Source organism: Octopus sinensis, linkage group LG5, assembly GCF_006345805.1.
Source record: "Octopus sinensis linkage group LG5, ASM634580v1, whole genome shotgun sequence".
Lineage (NCBI taxonomy): Eukaryota > Metazoa > Mollusca > Cephalopoda > Octopoda > Octopodidae > Octopus > Octopus sinensis.
The window spans coordinates 87,493,709-87,515,791 of record NC_043001.1 but is presented as its reverse complement, the minus strand read 5'-3'; the positions used below and the strand labels follow the sequence as shown (position 1 = coordinate 87,515,791).

The window sequence follows — 22,083 nt, the reverse complement described above, 5'->3', positions numbered from 1 at the left end:
GGTAACGGAAGCTATCAACTACTTCTAGTTTTTTCCCAGGCATGTGATGGAAGCTGTTTTCTGCACATTTTCAGTGTTTATTGCCTCTGTGCATTTGCCACACACAAAAACTAGCTTCATAGTTAGCACCTCTTATGTGTCCATAGCTTACACCTGGGTACATCTTATGGACTTTCTACTTATGCCTTTTCTACAGATTTAGCATATATATGTATACATACGTGTGTGTATATATGCACATATATTCATGTAGATATACGTGTATATATATATATATATATATATATATATATATATATATACACACATATAGTTGACAGATGAGATCCAGATGTTCTCTGTATAGAAGACATTTAGTAGTGCTCAAAAGATTCAAAGTTAGACTCCGATGTCTTTAGAGGGGATCATTCCACAAGGTAAAGGAAGGCTATAAGGAGCATCAGGTTGAGCTCATATAGAAGCATTTATTGGGATAAGACAAGCCTCCTTCATCAGGGTAGAGAAGATCTCTTCCTATGTTAAATGCATCCATACGGCTGCATTTTGTGATGTACTAAATCTATCAACGTTATTATGGATTGCCAAGTCCCCAGAAACAGCTGTTGGTCTCATGATACCTTTATTCCACCCCTTTAAATTTCTGTCATTTGTACTCTGTGTAAGTTGAACCTATTTATATCAGTATATATATATTTCTACATATTCATTATCTGAAAGTTTCTACCTTTTGCCTTCTCTTGTTTGCATGTATAATTATATACATATTTTGTATTTGATGTACTTAATATATTTAATATATTTGATGTGTCTAATATGCCTATGCCAATAATTGCTACATATATATGTATATGTATATATATATATATATGTATATATATATATATATAATATATATATATATATATATATATATATATATATATATATATATATATATATATATATATATATATATATATATATAATATATATATATATATTATATATATACACACATATATATATATACATATATATGTAGCAATTATTGGCATAGGCATATTAGACATCAAATATATATATATATATATAAAGATTTGAGAAATTTGAAAAGAAAATATGAAACCGGTTTTTTCTCCAAAAACTATGTTACTATACAAAAATTTTCTAACATTTTTCTAAAAAAACGACTTAAATATATTCTTTAACCTTATAACACAAGCCTTCTGTAGTTTTTTCACTCTTTTTTTATTTCCTATACATCCAACCACGTCCTTTCACACACCAACTCTCTCACCTATATATATATATATAAGTTCAGCAAAATTTAGATTCAGATGAATATGGTACTTAAGTTAAAGGCACCAGAATTTGGTATGGTATTATCCATATAAATCAAATGGGGTGATTATAATCAAAGTAAGCAACAAGGATATCCAAGGTAGTGTAGTACAATTGTTTCATGCTACTTCATTTTATTAAACACTGTAAGTATTACATCAGTTTTAAAATGTCGAGCAATCTTCAAGCACATATAGAATTTTAAAAATTAAATGGACAATGTACATTTTTATAAAACATTTTTTTCTCTTGGCTTTCTTGAGAAAATTGTAATCTGTAAGTTTAACGTAGTTTAATTTTTTGAATTTTAACTAATCCTATGCCCTCTATTGAGCTAAAATCTTTTGCTGCGTCTAAAACAGACAACATCCTGTCACTAACCCTAACCCTAAATTTTAGCCTTTCGTTTTTTTTTTTTCTTAATTGTTAAATTAATTTAAGGATAACAATTAAGAAAAAAAAACGAAAGGCTAAAACGAAAGCAAAAACTCAAAACAAAAACAAAACGAATAATTTTAGACACATGCGTAACAATTAAATTAATTTAACATATAATAAAAAAAAACCGAAAGGCTAAAATTTAGGGTTAGGGTTAGGGTGAGGGTTAGGGTTAGTGACAGAATGTTGTCTCAGTTTTAGATGCAGCAAATGATTTTAGCTCAATAGAGGGCTTAGGATTGGTTAAAATTCGAAGAATTAAACTGCGCTAAACTTACAAATTACAACTTTCTCAAGAGAGCCAAGAGAAAAAATGTTTTATTTTGACACATTCTATCAGTATACGAAGTTTAAAAGTGTTTAGTTAACTAGAAATTGTGTTGAAAATTGCCGTTAAATTCCTCATAATGAGAATGGATTTATGGCTTTGACATTTGTACTACCCCTTCCTCTATCTATAAATAGAAAAAATTCTTGTTTGCCTCCATTGAATCAGATAAAGAAACCCCCTCCCCATTGAGAGATCTAAATAACAAAGTGAACTCAGTGATAAAAAATCTACAGATGGTGAAGGACATTCTACTACCATGTTCTTAATGATGAAATTAACCTCTCTGTCTATATATCTACCCTCTTTGTAATGTTGGCAAATGAAATAAGTATAAAAATGTACATTGTCCATTTAATAAAAAAAATTCTATATGTGGTTGAAGATTGCTCGACATTTTAAAACTGATGTAATACTTACAGTGTTTAATAAAATGAAGTAGCATAAAACAATTGCACTACACTACCTTGGATATCCTTGTTGCTTATTTTGATATATATATATATATATATATATTATATATATATATATGAATATATATATATATATTATATATATATATATATATATATATAGACATATATACATATATATATGAATATATATATATCGAAATCGATCAATGGAAATTGCAGATGTGTTACCAGTGCCGGTGGCATGTAAGAGAACCTTCCGTTTCGCGACTGTTGCCAGCGCCGCCCCGACTGGCCTCGTGCCGGTGGCACGTAAAAAGCACCATCCATTCATGTCCGTTGCCAGCCTCGCCTGGCCCTCATGCCGGTGGCACATAAAAAGCACCATCTGTTCGTGGCCATTTGCCAGCTCTGTGTGGCACCTGTGCGGGTGGCACGTAAAAAGCATCCACTACACTCACGGAGTGGTTGGCGTTAGGAAGGGCATCCAGCCGTAGAAACACTGCCAGATTTGACTGGGCCTGATGAAGCCTTCTGGCTTCACAGACCCCAGTAGAACCGTCCAACCCATGCTAGCATGGAAAACGGACGCTAAACGATGATGATGATATACATATATATATATGAATATATATATATATATATATATATATATATATATATATATATATATATCTTTTACTTTTTTCATTGGCCATACTGGGGCACCACTCTGAATGTTTTAGCCAAACAAATTGCCTCCAGTGCTTATTATTTTAAAAGTCTGGTACTTACTGTTTGGTCTTTTTTGCTGATCTGGTAAGTTATAGGGAAGTGAACAAACCAATTTAGGTTGTCGAGTGGTGGTGGTGATGGGCACACATACATACACAATTGGTTTCTTTTAGCTTCCATGTACAAGATCTACTCACAAGGCTGTTATTATACTATACAATGCAGTTAATCAAAGTATGCACCTAAATTATTGACTGGTGTTCCACTATATATATATATCTGTGTATCTGTGTGTGTGTGTCTATAGCCTGAGTATAAATTTAGTAAAGTGAACTTATTCGTAGCAGATGTTCTCTTGCCATCGTTCACACACACCTAACTCGAGCTCAGAATTTACATCCCGAATTGTTATCTAAAGTTGTGAAAATTAAAAGTAATTCAAATTTAATGTGTTCTTGTAACAATAAATTTCCATAGAGATTAGGGTTTAAATTTATGAAAAGTTTCCGTCCTGCATTATTCTTAAAGGAATGAAAAATTATCCAGCAACTTGGGCTAAAATGAACAAGCCTTGTAGGTATAAAAGACTAACTAGCATATCTTGTCATGGGTGTAGGTGACAGTCAGATCACTGATGTTTGTTGTGCACTCCACTATTGTTATTTGATTGCTGCTTTTCTGTGTGTCTGTATGTAAAGATCAATTGATGTTTTGCAGGGTTGCTTTAGTTTTACCCTTAACTTGGAAATGGAGAAAGATATAGTGCTAGATAAAAAAAAATAAGCCATTTGAGGTTAGAAATATTGTGGAAAATACCTACATGTATTTTATGTGAAATCTGTGATGAGCCTGAGTGATGAAATCTGCAATGAGCTCGAGTGATGAAATCTGGGATGAGCCTGAGTGACGCTGATGAACTGGTGTCATCTCTAATATATGTGTGTGTGTCTGTGTGTGTATGTGTGTGAGTGTGTGTATGTGTGTGTGGTCATAGGAAAATATTACCTTACTTGGAGACAAGTGAGGGTTGTTAACAAGAAGAATGTCTGGCATACAAATTCTGTCTCAATGAAATCCATCTGACCCATGTAAACATAGAAAAATGGACGTTAAAACATTGATGATGATTGTGATAATGATGATGATGATGATGATAAATTAGAGATATATACTCTGGTCTTTAGACATCCTCTAACATATGACTTTAGTCTTTCAAATTAGTTACAAATGAGTTTAGTTGAGCTTGTTAAGTATATCTAATTACAATTAGATACAATTTAAAAGAGAGAGAGAGAGAGAGAGAGAGAGAGAGAGAGAGTACAGTCATTAACTTCTTTGAAAATCTGTAGCTAAGAATTGCAGACAACGTTTATTGTGAATCCAATTGTGGACAAGGATTTTACCCTTGAACTCACTGGACACATGACTTATTTATATCTTTTGTAAAGAATCTCTCATTCTTTTGTCCATTAAAGTTTTTGTAAAGAACCTCTCTCTCTTTCTCCTCTCTCTTTTTTGTTCTTTAATCATCATCATCATCATCATCATCGTTTAACGTCCGCTTTCCATGTTAGCATGGGTTGACGGGTTCAACTGGGGTCTGGGAAGCCAGGAGGCTGCACCAGGCCCAGTCTGATCTGGCAGTGTTTCCACAGCTGGATGCCCTTCCTAATGCCAACCACTCCATGAGTGTAGTGGGTGCTTTTTACATGCCACCAGCACAGGTGCCAGGCGAGGCTGGCAACGGCCACGATCGGATGGTGCTTTAATGATTTTGTAAATAATTTTTTAAACTCAATCATGACTATTTTAATATTTTTAAGGTAACATTTCAATGTTTGTTACTGTTATTTCAGATATTTAATGCCCTCTTTTGCTTTCACCTTTTGGAACATATTGATTATATTCAGCAAGCTAGAGCACTTTTCAATATCATATATATTTATACACACACCTACATATATATGTGTATATATGTTACGTCATTGCTTCCTCAACTCTTTCTTTCTCTCTCTCTCTCTCCCTCTCTCTCTTGCTTTCTCTTGTATATGTGTATGTGTGTGTGTGTGTATATATATATATATATACAGGTGACAACGGGCCTCTCGCTCAGAGTAAAAGGTAGACTGTATGACGCATGTGTACGAACAGCCATGCTACATGGCAGTGAAACATGGGCCATGACTGCTGAGGATAGGCGTAAGCTTGCAAGGAATGAAACCAGCATGCTCCGATGGATGTGTAATGTCAGTGTGCATACTCAACAGAGTGTTAGTGCCCTGAGAGAAAGGTTGGACCTAAGAAGCATCAGATGTGGTGTGCAAGAGAGACGATTGTGCTGGTATGGTCATGTGGCGAGAATGTCGATAACCATGTGAAAATGTGCCACACCCTAGCAGTTGAGAGAACCTGTGGAAGAGGTAGACCCAGGAAGACCTGGGATGAGGTGGTGAAGCGTGAGCTTCAAACATTGGGCCTGACCGAGGCAATGACTAGTGACCGGGACCTCTGGAAATACGCTGTGCTTCAGAAGACTCGACAAGCGCAAGTGTGACCATAACCTTGTGGCCTATGCTAGGGGTGTAACCAGTCCACTTATGCATGCCTTTTCTTCATTGGACACTAAACTCTGCTTGCGAAGACCAGTTGAGGCAAGTGAAGTCGAAGTCGAAATCAAATTCAGTGACTGGCATCCATTGCTAGTGAAGCGCTAAGAGTACCATACAAGTGAGATCGCTGCCAGAGTAACAAGCTGGCCTCCGTGCTGATGGCACGTTAAGCACACCATTCAAGTGTGATCGTTACTGCATCGCCTTACCAGCACTTGTGCCGGTGACATGTGAAATATTCGAGCGAGGTATTCGCCAATGCTGCTGGACTGGCTCCTGTGTGGGTGGCACGTAAAAAGCACCATTTGGGCGTGGCCGTTGCCAGTACCGCCAAACAGGCCCCTCATGCCGGTGGCACATAAAAGCACCCACCACACTCTCAGAGTGGTTGGCATTAGGAAGGGCATCCAGCTGTAGAAACTCTGCCAGATCAGATTGGAGTCTGGTTTGCCAGACCTGTCAAACCGTCCAGCCCATGCTAGCATGGAAAGTGGACGTTAAATGATGATGATGATGATGATGATATATATATATATATATTATATATATTATATATATATATATATATATATATATAGAACATTATTGGTGAATTGAAGAAATGGAGCTGAACGCAGATTGAACAGAATCGTTTTATTTCATTCTACACGTGTTTCGAAAGGCACAAATACCAAAATCCGATGGAATAATGGGACCATATTGTGTCTTTCTCTTCAGGAAGAAAATAGGAATCCGTTGGAAAAACAAAAAACAGAACAGAGGCGGAGCAAAAACAAATCGAACTATGCTCCTAAGAGCCCATGGCGAAACTGTTTATCAGTGTATGTTGAGAACCGGTGGCTGAAGAATTCAACGGGTCAGGCATCGGTCAATCATGTGGGTGAGGGTGTAGTATGTTCTTTGTGACCGAGAATAAAGTTCTGACTATTTAAGGAATATTGGATGTTTTATAAGGGGCGAGAAAAAAAAATTACTTAGAGACGTGTGTGTGTGTATACTGTTCTATATATGTGTGTGTTGGCGTAGGGGTAGAAAACATTTTTTGTGTACGTGTGTGCGTTTGATCGTTCGGCTGTCAGTGGCTACTGCCGTGATAACCGTTGGGTGGCAGAAAAAAAATATATATATATTATGTTTTATGTGTGTGGTGTGTCATCTAAGCCTGCCTTGTCAAGGAAACCCCCCGCTGTGAAAAACAACAAGCCCCGTTTGTCTTACAGGAGTAATTCCTCTTGCAGTGGTTAATCGTAGATATCTTAAAGGCTATTTCAGAATTTGTTACCAAGGGCTATGGGTGCCGGCATTATTTTATACGCTATTTAAAAGCCAGATAAGTGTAACGCCGCCAATGGGGGCATTGAAAAGCCGACTGTAAAAGCCCGTTTACCATCCGGCCTCTGGAAAACAAAATATGGAAGAGTTCGGAGACACAAAGGTTGCACTGCCTTCTGCCCCTATCAAATGGGAGGGCCACCGACAAAATTGACCATTCCAGCCTGTAGCTTAAGTTCGTATCCTTCAGTCGCCATATTAGCTTACTGAGTCCCGTGGTCTGGCGCTTGTTCATGTCCCGAAAAGTTGCGTAATGGATTGGAGACACGCAAAGACAATCTTGAGGATGAGGCCCCTACATAAGTGAAGACATCTGAGTCCGTGTAAACCTTGCATTGGTAGACGGCGTTTTTGATCTTGGAGTTCGCCGACGTGAATCTAATTCTGCTAGGATTAGTTTCTGAAATTAGAACTGCGTTCCTGTCACTATATTCGTTCCGAGACCTGCAGCCGCTTACTACTCTATTTTCCACTACGTCACTATTAACTATAGGAATAACCCCTGATTCTCCACTATCTATCAAAGTGCTGTCATTGCTACTGCCCGTGGTGCTGCTATTGCGGGAAATGATGCTGGGGATGCTATTGGGGCTCTCTACCCTACTCCCATTGTTACTGTCAACCACAACACCCCTATTTATAACTATACCCCTAGTGGGTACTCCTGGCTGGAGCTGAGATTATGTGTCACTGTACTGGCTCTCATATCATTATTACTACTATAATTATTCCTACTGAGCATTAAACCGGGAGCGAAGAGGCTGTGCCTCCGGAAAAAGGTGATAGGGTCTTAGTAAGTAGCCTATTATTATGGGAGGCGATTATCTGGGCGAGGTTTTTAGTGTTGGAGAAAGCTATCCTAACTTTATGCGAGTTAACCGTGGAGTAATATTTGGAATTTCTGGGGAAGTTATTGGCGATGGCTTGTCTAAACATGAGGGGGAGGTTAGTTCTAATCTGCTTACCAAAGGGGATTACAAACCATATATGCTTATTCCTATCAGTGTGATGGGTCGGGACGCCAGCTCTCGCATTCGGGTGGGTGATTCTCGGATGAATAACGGGTCTTGGGTTAGTGTAAGACCTCCCGGACCGATAATTATCCATGTTCGCTAAATTAAATGCGGGAGCGACTACCCCGGCATCCACCGCGCTCCCGTCCTTACTTAAAATGTTAATGTTATTATATACGGCCCTATCCTGATGACCGAATGATGGCATCGGAAGGGCCGGATCAATATAAATTACCTGCTGCCTATAACCGGCCTTGGATAGTGCGGCGTTATAAAATTCCGCTTTCTGCATAAAAATATCGGCACTGGCGGACAAGCCAGACAATCTTAGAGAGATGTTTTTAAACCAAATTCTGTTACGGTTTTGGCATGATTTGAGAAGACACTGACATACTTCAAATTAGTGGAAGGCTTATGGTAAGGGCAGTATGAGTCGCTATTAGGTTAAGTGTAACGTCTAGGAAATTAGCCTTGGTGAGTTCATTATCAAAAACTATACTCATGCCCATTCTATTAATAACCTAGCTAACCTGCTCTTAGTTTTCTGCACTATTCTGTTCGTGGTGTTTTGCAGGTAAAACAGACAATCGTCACGATACAGGCCGCCCGCGATCTCCGGGAATTGGTCGGACAATTCGTAGAGAATATATATTCCGACCAAATCGGCTATCTGCGCACTATCCGAACTACCCATAGGCACATCAAATTCATTGGGAGTATCTTTACGGATCCACAACTTATTATCAAACTTAATAAACGATTTCCTGGCAACTAAAATGATATCTATCTCTTCTCTGGTGAGGCCAGCCTTGTTGTGAGCATGCCAGAGGGCCTTATTTAGCACACTAGGGTTAATCGAGGGGTAGAAGCTGGCGATATCAAACTGAATGAACCTAGTACGGTTCTTATTGGGGATGGAAGAGAACCCTTCACTACCTGCGAGGAGTTGGCCCAGAGGCTGAGCTTCAGCTTGTTTACTAAACTAGGGATATATTTATCTAAAATGTACTTACTGATTATCCCGATATCAGATCTAGCAGGGCATATGAGTCTTAGCGCTGGGTTGGTGTGGAAGTTCGGTTTATGGTCCTTCACTATAAATCTGGGTTGCTTAGGCTAAGCGGCTGAGTTCTCATTTGAATTCGGTGTTTAATATTTATTTCCTTAATTTCCAAGTTTACCTTCCTCAGGGTACTCCAATTGGTTTTTCTATAATTTTCTTGATCTCTTTACCGAGTAAATCTAGGTACTGCTTAATGGGCATCTTGTATGTGTTCCTGGTCTTGTCGGACTGGACCAGGACTCCGTCCGTTCTATTAATGTCCTTGGTAATTTTATCTAGGTATCTGAGGTGGGCATTTCTCCTGGGTGACTTCCTGAACTTAATCTTTCTAACTATGTCCCACAAGTCGTCCTCAAACTTCTTCAGTCTTGGGTTAGGTGGCGGCGTATCCAATGTTTTGAAAAGCCGGCCGTATTCGGACGATGCTGTTGTCCGGTTCAATTTTAGATCTTCGTTCTCGTGGAAGAAAAATGAGCCATCTTATCCGGTTTATGAATGCATTGGTTTTACAAACCAACTCCTTAAGGAAACTAATACAAGAAACTAATACATAATATATATAATATATATAATATATATTATATATATATATATATTATATATATATATTATATATATATATATATATATATATATATATATATTAGGTTGTTTCACATGAAATATCGTATTTGAAAGGTAACAATAAAATGTTTCAGAAGTGTTAGAGAACTGATTTATTTAATCAAAGTATGATCCATGTTCATTTATGACATTTACCCAACGTTTCTCTATGTCATATATTCCATCTTTAAAAAGAAATTCATCTTTTGCTGTGATAAATTGTCCGAATACTTCAATTACCTCTTCTCTATTTAATAATATTTTATTGCTTATGAAAAGCTCAAAATGCTTAAATAAGTGATGATCAGTAGGAGAGAGATCAGTGAAAGAGGAGGATGTTGCAAAATCTCATAATTCAGGCTTTGCAACTTTTGAACTGTAGCTTGGTAAGTAAACTTTTTAACCACATAGCCATGTTTCAACTTGTTGTTCCCATGGTGCAAATTGAATCTAGGTGAAAGCCAGGATCCTCATCTCTTTTTTTTCACTTTTATGTTTTTTACAATCTTTGCAATGTGACTGCTGTTGTTTGCAGAAAGGTACTGATGATGACAATGAAGAAGATGGAGAAGGTGATTTGCTTGAAGTATTTGACTGCGGTGATATACATCGCTCTTCTACCTAAAGTTAATAGCCAAAATGGTGTAACTACAGATATTATCAGACCTGATGATACTGAATATGTTACATGTATGTATACATTACTTTGATAATTACTTTTGTTTTGGTATTAATTTGTTAATTTATGTTGATGGTTCATGTAGGATTTGTGTATTTAAGATTAGATAGTTGATGAGAAGTAAAATTAAACACTCAGCGAGGTTTACTATCAGGTCATTAAGAATGAAATGTCTGATTTTCTTATGTACCAAGTTTGACAGTCACTAACTTTAATGACAATTCTTTGTTTTACAACATTGAAGAGTTACATCATCACTTTTCAAAATGCAATTCATAGGTTTTCTCTTGTAAATCAATTTTTGTGAACCCATGGATAAATAAAAAATTTGTGTTGTTTATGAATATGAGTTCCGTTGTGAAACCAATGCATCACAGACAACTAAAAACATCAATAGGGTGTTTGGTGAAGATGTGGCAAATGAGTGGACTGTATGTTGATGGGCTGAGAAGTTCCAGTCTAGTGACTTTACTCTTGAAAATCAGCCTCGTGGGACCTGTAGTGGAGGTGGATACATCTCAAACTATGCATGAGTTAGCAGCAAGGTTCGATGTTTTGATTCCAACTGTACTGGACCATCTGAAATAAATCAGCAAGGTAAAGAAGCTGGACAAGTAGGTACCACACCAACTGAATGAGCATCAAATGACACGTCATCTTGAAACTTGCAGTTCTTTGCTGTCACAGCATAAAAGCGAACCATTTTTGCATCATATTGTTTTGTGTGATGGAAAATGGATTCTTTTCAACAATAGCAAGTGTTCTGCACAGTGGTTGGATAGAGACAAAGTGCCAAATCACAATCAAAAAAAGAATATTCACCACAAAAATCGATTGTCTATTTGATGGTCTAGCACTGGTGTCAGCCATTACAGCTTCATGAGACCTGGTAAGTCAATTACAGTCGATGTATACATCAACCAAGTGGATGAAATAATGAATGTGTTTGCAATTAAACAACTGAGATTATTCAATAGAGACAGGCCAAGTCTCTTGTAAAACATGCTCGACCACATGTTGCACAAAGAACGCTACTCAAATTACAAGAACTGAACTTGAAAGTACTCTGTCATCCACCATATTCACCAGACTTTGCACCAACTGATTACCATATTTTCCAGGCTTTAGACAACTTTTTGCAAGGAAAAAACTTCAAACCTGAAGAAGATGCAAAAATATCTATTGCGATTTCATCACCTCTTGCTCTCCAGAATTCTTTGCTGCTGTCATAAATAAGCTGCTGATAAAATGGCAAAATTGTGTCAATAATTTAGGTGCATACTTTGATTGACTGCATTGCTTTTTGTTGAGATGAACTAAAATAAACTTTCTGTTCAAAATTGGACATTTCATTCTTTTTGCTTTATGAGTTTAATAAAGGCAACAAAACAATGGAAAGTGCGAGGAATATTAATGCAGTATATGGGGATCAGACAATAAGTGTAAGCCTGTGTCAACAGTGGCTCCAGAAATTCTGAGCCGGAAACTACAGCCAAGAAGACGAGCTTCATCCTGGAAGATCTATGGAACTCAACAAGGATGTCCTGCAAACCCTGGTGGAACAAAATTCCATCATAACTGGTGAGGAACTTGCAGAGACGCTTGGATTTGATCATTCAACCATTCATCGACACCAACTCTAGAAGAAAAACAACTCACTTTTGTTTCAAGGTATTCTTCCACCAGGATAATGCTTAGCCACATACAGTGTGGACGACATTCCAAAGGCTGGAGCAGTTTGAATCGGAAACAGTGCCCCACCCACCATATTTGTTGGACATTGCCCTATCTGATTATCATTTATTCTGCCTGCAGTCTTCAAAATCATTTTGATGGAAAAAATATGAATTCTGTAAATGAGGTCAGAACAGTACTGAAGGAGTATTTTTCATAACTGACAAGTGAATTTTGGAAGAGGGGCCTTGCAAGGCTACCAGGAAGAGCATTGTAGAAAATTAAGGAGAGTATATTTTAGATTAAAAAAGGACATTTTTTACTTCTCGTTTTTGGATTTGGTTTGCAAGATTCTTTATGTGAGTTTGTGTGTTGAAGCATATTCTGTTGTGTTTGGGGCGAGTCATTCTCTTTTGGTGCCTTATAATTTAACACACTTTATTTTGAAAAATAAAAGTATGAAAAAAAAACGCATTATTTATGGGATGTCCCAATGCCATTACTTGTACATATGATATCTAGAGTCTAATATATGATGTACACAACTGGTATGTAAGACTTCTAGGGTATAATAATATAATGTATATAAGGTATCTAGGAAACAACAACCTCAGCACCACTATCATCATCATCATCATTTAACATCAACCTTCCCATACTTTCATGGGTCAGACTGGATTTGTTGATATGGATTTTTTTGCAGCCAGATGCTTTCTTGTCACCAATCCTTACCTGTTTCCAAACCAAGTTATATTTCCTTGTAGCCAGAGATGTTTTCAATGGAAGACTGGAAATGAACTTGTATGACAGTGAGGCTCATTTACAGCCACCACTTGTTGTCAAGACAAGGGTACTCACAAAGACACATGCATTCATATACATACATATACAATTATGTATATATAATTTCAGTTTCCATCAACTAATATAACATATATGGTATCTAGGGTCTATGATAATACAATGTGTACAGTATGTCTAGTAGTTGTTTCTCTTTAGGTCAGCCTTGATTCTGTAGATCCAGTCAACAAAGCTGAGACCGTAATAGTTTTATGCTTTATTCTAACACTGTGTATTTCAAACTGTATTATTTAGCATTTCATTTTAAGAAATCTCATGTGTAGTAAAGAAAACCTAGCTGTGTTTTCTTTTATGTATGGTGACTCTATAGAAGGCTCCCTCTTTGGCATATAATATATTAGGAGGCAAGTAGTTAATATATTCTTTCTATTATCTGTGGCCTGGATGAGAGATGATCTGTGTTAAATCAGTTTTAATAGCTAGATTTATATTTTCCCTCCAGGATGTTTTTGTCATTGATACAAAGAATGAAATCATTGTTTGGATTGGTCTTGATTCTTCAACTACAGAAAAGAATAACGCCATGACCTATGCTCATGTGAGTATAAATAATCACTACATTTCATTTACACCATTGATAACCTGCAAGAAAAGCTGACAGCCAGCTTTCCTATTTTCTCCTTCTACAAAAATATAGAGACTTATCAAAGTTGAGCTGTAACTGCTGAGCAAGTGACTTGATCTGAGACTGTGTGTTGAAACTGAAGCACTTACATTGTGGAAGACACATTTAATAGTCCACAAAGTTAATTCACATTAAGTTTAAATTAAAACATTTTTGTCACACAACTGTGATTGTGGGACTGTGTCAGTAATCAAGTTTTAGTTATGCAAGAAAATTTTTGACACCTTGTAATAATAAATATAAATTTAAAGTGAATCTAATAACTTTGTGTGTTAAAGTTAAATTTAACAGCTTTAAGTGTTGAAGTTGAAGTGAACAATTACTAGTGTGCTAAGTGTTTCATTTCATGTTAAAATATACCATAGAACATACCTGTAAGTAACACTGCATGTTACAATTAACATGAATATTACATCTATATACTCAACATATTCACTGACAGAAATAGAAGAAACAGCTGTTTATACTGCACATTTTAACTCTGGAGTTTCATCAGCATCTGTGCACTTTCCTTAACTATCCAAGAATATGCTGTTTATAAACCCACCAATATTAGTGGCTAAAGTAAACTTGATAGATCTGTTTACTATTCAACACTTTCTTGACTGCGAGGTCAAACACTAAATTAGTAGTGTGTTAATAGTGTTTCATTTCGTTTCTATAATATACTATAGAACATAATTATGGATTATTAGCCAATACTGTATTTTATAACAGTGCAAGCAATGTTTTGTTTTAGTGCTGTAATGTACCACACGACATGTCTTTAGATTTATTAATCTACAATGTATGTTATGATGATTGTAAATAATGCAGACACATGTTTTGTAGGTAGAAAAAGAAGGGATAGTTGTATGACTATTTCAGCTCTTGTTGGAATCATTGTTAGCAACTGTGTACCTCCTATAACTATCCCCAAACACACTGCTTATAAACCATCTAGGGATCTTTTCTGTTTGGCTGGTGTTTTTCAATTTCTTCAAATTTTGTTTGAATTAATTTCATATTTGGTGTAATGATGTAGTTTGGTATGGTAATAATTGACATGAAATTAATTTCCGCCATAGATCAAGAATTGATAGCTTTTTAGCCATATAGATGCCTATTTCCATACTAACAAACCAAGCTGCTTACCCACTCGGTCATTTTTCACTTATTAAATGCTTAAAACATGAGGTATGAGGTGATCATTTGTTTACAGTTGACAACAGCTTCCAAATCCTGTTTGCTGACTGGGTAAAAATGATCAAACTTTAAACCTTTTAGTCTTTTACTTGTTTCAGTCATTTGACTGCAGCCATGCTGGAGACCACCTTTAGTCGAGCAAATCAACTGAGCCCAGAACTATGTGGTTGGTAAGCAAGCTACTTACCACACATCCACTCCTGCGCCTAAAAAAATTTTTGAGAAAAAGTGGGTTTGCCTTGAGATTCAGCACAGAAAATTACATCAATACACCAAATTTTAAAATTTTCACTAAACTTTGAAATTTCCACAGGTGCAGCCAAAAAGAAAAGATCCTCATCTAGTATACTGGATAGACCAAGTTGTATTTTTAACATTTTTCTTTGCAAGCTCAAACATTAATATACTGGGCTGTTAAGTGTTTCATGTTGTTGTTCTAATGTAGCATAAAACATGTCTGTAAGCCAATTGTTTTCATACAGTGTTGGCTAAGATGCTTATAAAATAATAATAATGAAATTATTGTATACAGTTCTCAGGTGCACCACAACTTGTCAAAAGTGCATATAAAGCAGATGCAGTAATGTACAAATGTCTGGGAAGTGAACAGTATGTAAGTCAGATACATGCTTGCGTGTGTATGGAGGGGAGAAAATCAGGTGTAGTGTTGGCGAACCTCGGAAAGCATGGAAGTTTTGAAGGATGCAGTACTCCAACAACTAACAACTGATGCCGGCAGTTTGTTCCATGCTTCAGCAACTCTTAGCATGAAAAAATGTTTCCAAAAGTCATGGGAGCTGTGCTGTTTTCTGACTTTGTAAACATCTCCATGGGTGTTAGACAGGTGGAGTTTGAAAAGGTGCTCAGAGTTATTGTTAGTAAGATGGTTAATAATTCTATGGGTTTCTGCCAAGTCAGCTGCCAGACATCAGAGTTTTAATGTATCCATACCCAGGGAAGTAAGGCGTTCAGAATATGGCAAATACCTGATGGAAGGTATTCTCTTTGTTGCACATTGCTGAACGGTTTCCAGATGATTAATATCCTGGGCAAGATAGGGGTTCCCGACCGGTGATGCAAATTCCAGGTGAGGCTGTACCATAGCTATATAAAGCCTCAGATAGATATATATTCTCAAGTTCATTATAGCAACAAAACAAAACACTTAATATTGTAATGTACATTCAAACATTAACAATATATTGAGAAGAAAAATTAGTAATATTGGGTGAAATATTTCTTTTAATCAAGTTATAGCTTAGGAGTTTGGGGAGTACATTTGATGTAGTCCTACTTTTATTCTATTTATTTATTTTTTATTTAGGATTACCTGATGAACAAACCCAACAGCCAGCTGCCAGTCATCCGCCTGCTGGAAGGTAAAGATAACTGCAAGCTAATATTAGCTATTGCTGCCTAAATCAACACAGATTGATCCATATCCTGTCAATATGGAAAGAACCTTTTCTATTTTTTATTATTTTCAGTATTTTACATATTATACCCACCCCCAACCTTTCTTTTACCCTTTTAAAATTCACAATTTTATATAGTACCCCAGAACACTAACATCAGAAATGCCTTCTTTTATATATAACCAGCATTGTGTGCTTCTTGTTACTGCTAACCACTTTACTCTAGCATCAGATGTATTTCCAGCTAGATTTACTGGGACCAGCAACAAGCTGAACTTAGAGATTCAGCATAATGCCCCAAGAAATGTCAGAGCAACTGTATTTACATTTGCATGTCCTCTTTTAATACCAACTGCTCAGCCATGCAGTGAGAATAAATGTAAGCTAAATTTTCAGATAGAGACCCCCAGACAGAACATTCACACACACATATATATACTGCTCCATTAATAGTAGAATCATTATTTTAAAAAATAGTTCACCATGAAGCCGTTTACTCAACATAGGGAAATTGAACACCTATTTTGTATATCTCTATCTACTTCTGAAGAGATTCAGCTTTCACGTAATTTTTAATTTAATTGATTAATTTTCTGATGGTCTGAACTGAAACAGCTGTTAGTGATGTTTGTCAATTTTTTAATCAATCTCTTATTATAAAAGGCAGATTTTATCTGCCTCCCTTTGTCTCTTATAGAAATCTACAATATAGGATTTCTTCAATTACAATTTACCTAGCATTTTTAAGAGTAGAATGCATCGGGTCTTGCCAGATCCACTTTTTAAAATTTCAACCCCAATTAAGCAAAATTTAGAGAAAACTCACATTGTGGTGTATAAGTCAAATGCTTTTCTTAGTGTGGGCTACAGCACACGCACACGCACACACACAGTGTGCAACGAATAAAGTGAAAGTAATTCACTTTTTGTAGTGACTGACTCTTTCACTCTGCATTCCCACTTCCTCTTTACACACATTGACACGCAAATATATAAATAAAATTGTAAGCTAACGTGTGTGTGTGTGTGCGTGCGTGTGTGTGAGTGTGTGTGTGTGTGAGAGGGTGCGTGTGTGTCTGTGTGTGTGTGCGTGTGCGTGAGTGTGTGACAGGAAAGTTTTTTAGGACGAATATAAGACCTAAAGTATATCCAAGTAGCAGAAAGATCGCCCGAAAGTGTATATAGATATTTAAATGTATTTATATATTCATCTATACACAGATGTATGTATAACGTGTGTGTATATATTTCCATAGAGGTAACCTTTCACTCCATACAAAGTTTTTTAGGACGAATATAAGATCTAAAGTATATACAAGTAGCAGAAAGATCGCCCAAAAGTGTATATAGATATTTAAATGTATTTATATATTCATCTATACACAGATGTATGTATAATGTGTGTGTATATATTTCCATAGACGTAACCATTCACTCCGCACAAAGTTTTTTAGGACGAAAATAAGATCTAAAGTTATCTCTAAGTAACACAAAGATCGCCCAAAAGTGTATATAGATATATAAATGTATTTATATATTCATCTATGCACACATGTATGTATAACGTGTGTGTATATATTTCCATAGAGGTAACCATTCACTCCATACAAAGTTTTTTAGGACGAAAATAAGATCTAAAGTTATCTCTAAGAAACAGAAAGATCGCCCAAAAGTGTATATAGATATTTAAATGTATTTATATATTCATCTATACACACATGTATGTATAATGTGCGTGTATATATTTCCATAGAGGTAACCATTCAATCCATACAAAGTTTTTTAGGACGAAAATATTTATATATAAAAGAAAGGTTGTGTGTCTGTCTACTCCGATTTAGATTCCTAACTACTCCCACATTTTGCGATGCAGTTTAACCAAAACCGGGTATCTTATAGTCGTGATTCATATCGAGCCCTTCTGGGTATTAGCGCGCGTCTACGATGAGTCTATGATTTTACAAATAATTTACCATCATTTTTTTCCATTTTAATGCATATTTTTTTTAATAAAGGGAAGTAACTCTCAAACTTCACACCAATATGTGTGCTCATATGCGACGTAATATCACATCAGCATCATTTCCTCACACCCTCCTTGAACTTGGCGAAGGCAAAATACCGGGGGATGAAAATGGTAATATTGCCATCGATTCCATTTGTACCATTGTTAAGACGCCTTCTGATCTCAGAGATGCAGTGTTCCCAGATCTACAAGCTAATTATCAGAATATGGATTGGATTGGCAAACAGGCTATACTGGCCCCGAGGAATAAAACTGTTCACCATATTAATGATGAAATGCTAAAACTCATTCCTGGGGAAGTCTATGTATATCAGTCTATCGATACAACTCCTGACCCAGAGGACGTCATCAACTATCCAATAGAGGTACTCAATTCCTTTGAGCACCCCGGACTACCACCACACTTTCTCAAACTTAAAGTTGGTGCCCCTATAATGCTCATCAGAAATTTGGTTCCCCCAAAACAATGCAATGGCATACGTTTGATCGTTAAGTCCTTATCTCCCACCGTAAATTTATATCAATATTTGCCTGAATAATCATCATAATTCAGTGCAATCATTAACAGTACTTTCAAGCAATTCAGCCCCGAGCAACGCCGGGCAATTCTGCTAGTAAATAATAATTTATTACCTCTCTGTTCTCTCATCCATGGTTTATATAGTTACCTTGCAGTTGAGTATTAAATATAATGTTCAATACTTTGTATAGATAATTTCATAGGATTTTGCTATCCCTGAATGAGGTTTGTAACCTTTAATTTGTGCTCGTATATATATATACATATATATATATATATATATATATATATATATATATATATATATATATATATTTCTTTGATCAGTTATCATTGATAACTGCTGGTGCCATTGTGTAATATTCATTATATAATATGCATGACTAAATTTTTATTAGCATCTATGTTCCTAGACATGCTGTTTCATAGGTCACTTGCAAGTTGTTGAAGCAATTGTAAACCGTGGAAATGTAATGCCATAAACTCCACTCTTCGTGTGTGTGTGTATATATATATATATATATATATAATATATATACATTTCCTATACTGTTATTGAGTTGAGTTTTGATTTCCATTTGAAAAATCAAAAAACTTGATGTTGCACAGACACTCTTCAGGAAGGTATGAATTTCAGACTCACTTTTCCTGTACTCTAGAGACCAAGCTTTTTTTCTAATTTGCTTTCTAATTAAAACATTATTTCCCACTCTTTAACAACTTTCTCTCATCTCCATCAGTATTATTTGAATTATTATGCTAATTGTAAATTCTTACAAACATTTAAAAATAAAAGTTTCTCCTGTTATCGATTTCTTTCAATTTATGTTTTTTGCCTTTACTATAATCAGTTAGATGTTGGATGATGAACAAAAAGGGCCACTGGCTTACATCCCATCTCTAACAGTTGACTATGGTTATGTTTCAAATACTGTACTTTTAGATTCCCTATTTCACCCAGCTGCAAACAGGTACTACTTGGAAGTCCAGACAACTGCTGTCATCAGCAAGAATGTGAGATAACTATCTCCTAAACCTCGACTGAACACTTCTTATGGGTTGGTTCTTCATAGTGGACATTATCATCGTCGTTTTAACATCCACTTTTCCATGTTTGCATGGATCAGGTGGATTTTGTTGAGGCAGATTTTTCTATGGCAGGATGCCCTTCTTGCAACCAGTCATCTGCACTCAAGTAAGGTAATATCTCACCATGATCAAACATGCTTTCCTGAAAGATTTGGAATGAAGGACACCATTTCCATGAGTGATATTCATTTCCAGCCATCATGCAATGTCAAGGCAAGAAGACAGTAACACACACATACACAATATGTATATATGACAAGCATCCATCAGTTCCTGTCTACCAAATCCACTCACAAAGCTTTGGTTAATGTACAATAAGTAAAAAATAATCTACCCTAGATAAAAATCTTATCTATCACAAAAACACTCACAAACTGATCTGCTACTTATTTATAGCTTAGTGAACTAGGGTGATCTATAGTACAGTATTTTTCCCACAAATATGACAATATGTCACCAGTGGATTTGAACTGTCGGCCTAGGGTAATCCAATGAGAGCATTTCATATGGTTGAATAGAAAACAAAAAGTGACAAAGCTGAATTCAAATTATCTAAAAATCAAAATACCTAATGCTTGAAAGCTCTTTAGAAAAGTTATGTGATGGCCCCAGGTGTAATAATAAGAAATTAATGTATTACCTCATCAACATTGAGATGAATAGAAAATTGTACAAATGAGAAGAGTAATCATGTTTATTGCTAAAAGTTTGTGTCAGAACTGTTTGTGCAATGGTTTGTTGGACAAGCTCTATAGCTCTGTGTAGAGGTGAAATATATCTACATATATATACATATATATATATATATATATATATATATATATATATATATATATATATATATATATAGAAAGCAAGAGAAAACAGTTATTTAAATCAGAGTTTATTTGAGAATCAGCATATTTACTCTTTTTATTATGCTACATCTGAATAACTATTTTAGGAGGAAAATAAGGAGAAAATGGTCTTAAAAACAATTATTTAGTTTTAGAATGAAGTTTATTTGGAAAACTTATTTGCTTCCCTATGCTATCTCAAAATAACAAGGCAAAGGTGAGAGAGATATGGTGAACATATTCATTTATTTAATAATGATAATAATTCTTTCTGCAATTGGTACAGGTCCAAAATTGTTGGGGAAAAGGCAAGTTGATTACACCAAACTCACTGCTCAATTGTTACTTATTTTATTGACTCCAAAAGGATGAAAGATAAAACTGACAGCAGAGTATTTGAACTCAGAATGTAAAACTGGAATAAATGCTGCTAAGCATTTTATCCAGCATGCTAACAATTCTACCACATCCTTGTTTTCATAATGATAATAATGGTTTCAAATTTGGGCACAAGGCCAGTAATTTTGGGGGAGGGGCAAGTTGATTACATTGGCTTTAGTGTCTTAATGGCATTTCATCCATCTTTACATTCTGAGTTGAAATGTCACCGAGGTTGACTTTTTCTTGTCTGTCATCCTTTTGGGATTGATAAAATAAGTAACAGTTGAATTAACTATTGAAATTGCTGGCCTTGTGCTAAAATTTGAAACCATTATTAATTAATTATTTTTGTCCCCAATGTTTTTTGTGAGCCCTTAGTAATTAACAAAAACATTATTATTTTTTTGTGGCAGTCCCATGAAAGGGAAGAATGCTACTGCTATTTAGCCCTAGGAAACACCATTTCTAGTTGTCCTTATGTTTTCAAAGGGAAGATAAGCACCTCTACCCAGTAAAGCCAGCATTCAGAGACTAGTTTCAGAGTCATTGCTCATCATCAGTCTGGAGTAGCATGGCTTGATAGCTGAATTCTTTATTACAGACACAAGGCCTAAACACATAGGGGACATACACAGATATGCAGGAACAAAAAACATATGAAAGGATGAATGTAATGTGAATTAAATTACAATGAAAATGAGACGTCCATCTCGCTCCTTCTCCAAGATGAAACCAAGATTTCCTTCTTCCTTTAAAACTTTACATTTTAAATAACACTTTCCAGCCCCGTTCCAAAGCAAAACCACAAGTTCCCTTTTCCTTTTCATCTTACAATTTTAAAGAAAACTTTTTAAACAAAAGTTCATTCAATAGTTACAGGATTTACTTATTTTCGTTTTCTTTTTTTTTAAACAAAAAGTTTAATCAAATGTTTTTCTCAGTCTTTCACAGTCTTTAAA

At 35.8% G+C, this 22,083-nt stretch overlaps 1 protein-coding gene across 2 annotated transcripts in view; it reads left to right on the top strand.

Annotated features, from left to right (window-relative positions):
• The window catches only part of LOC115212062 (gelsolin-like protein 2), a 19,592-nt gene extending 2,678 nt beyond the window's left edge, over window positions 1–16,914 (top strand). The window contains exons 2-4 of one of the 2 annotated variants that reach the window (XR_003881702.2): window positions 10,369–10,523; window positions 13,490–13,585; window positions 16,182–16,914. Coding sequence is in view for 1 of the 2 variants with exons in the window: in XM_036502867.1 (XP_036358760.1) it covers window positions 13,439–13,585; window positions 16,182–16,277 (243 nt within the window). In the remaining variant the exon portion in view is untranslated. Of the gene's footprint in view, window positions 1–10,368; window positions 10,524–13,122; window positions 13,586–16,181 lie in introns of those variants that run through there. The other variant, XM_036502867.1, reaches the window with a different exon arrangement.
• The last annotated feature ends 5,169 nt before the right edge of the window (window positions 16,915–22,083 follow it).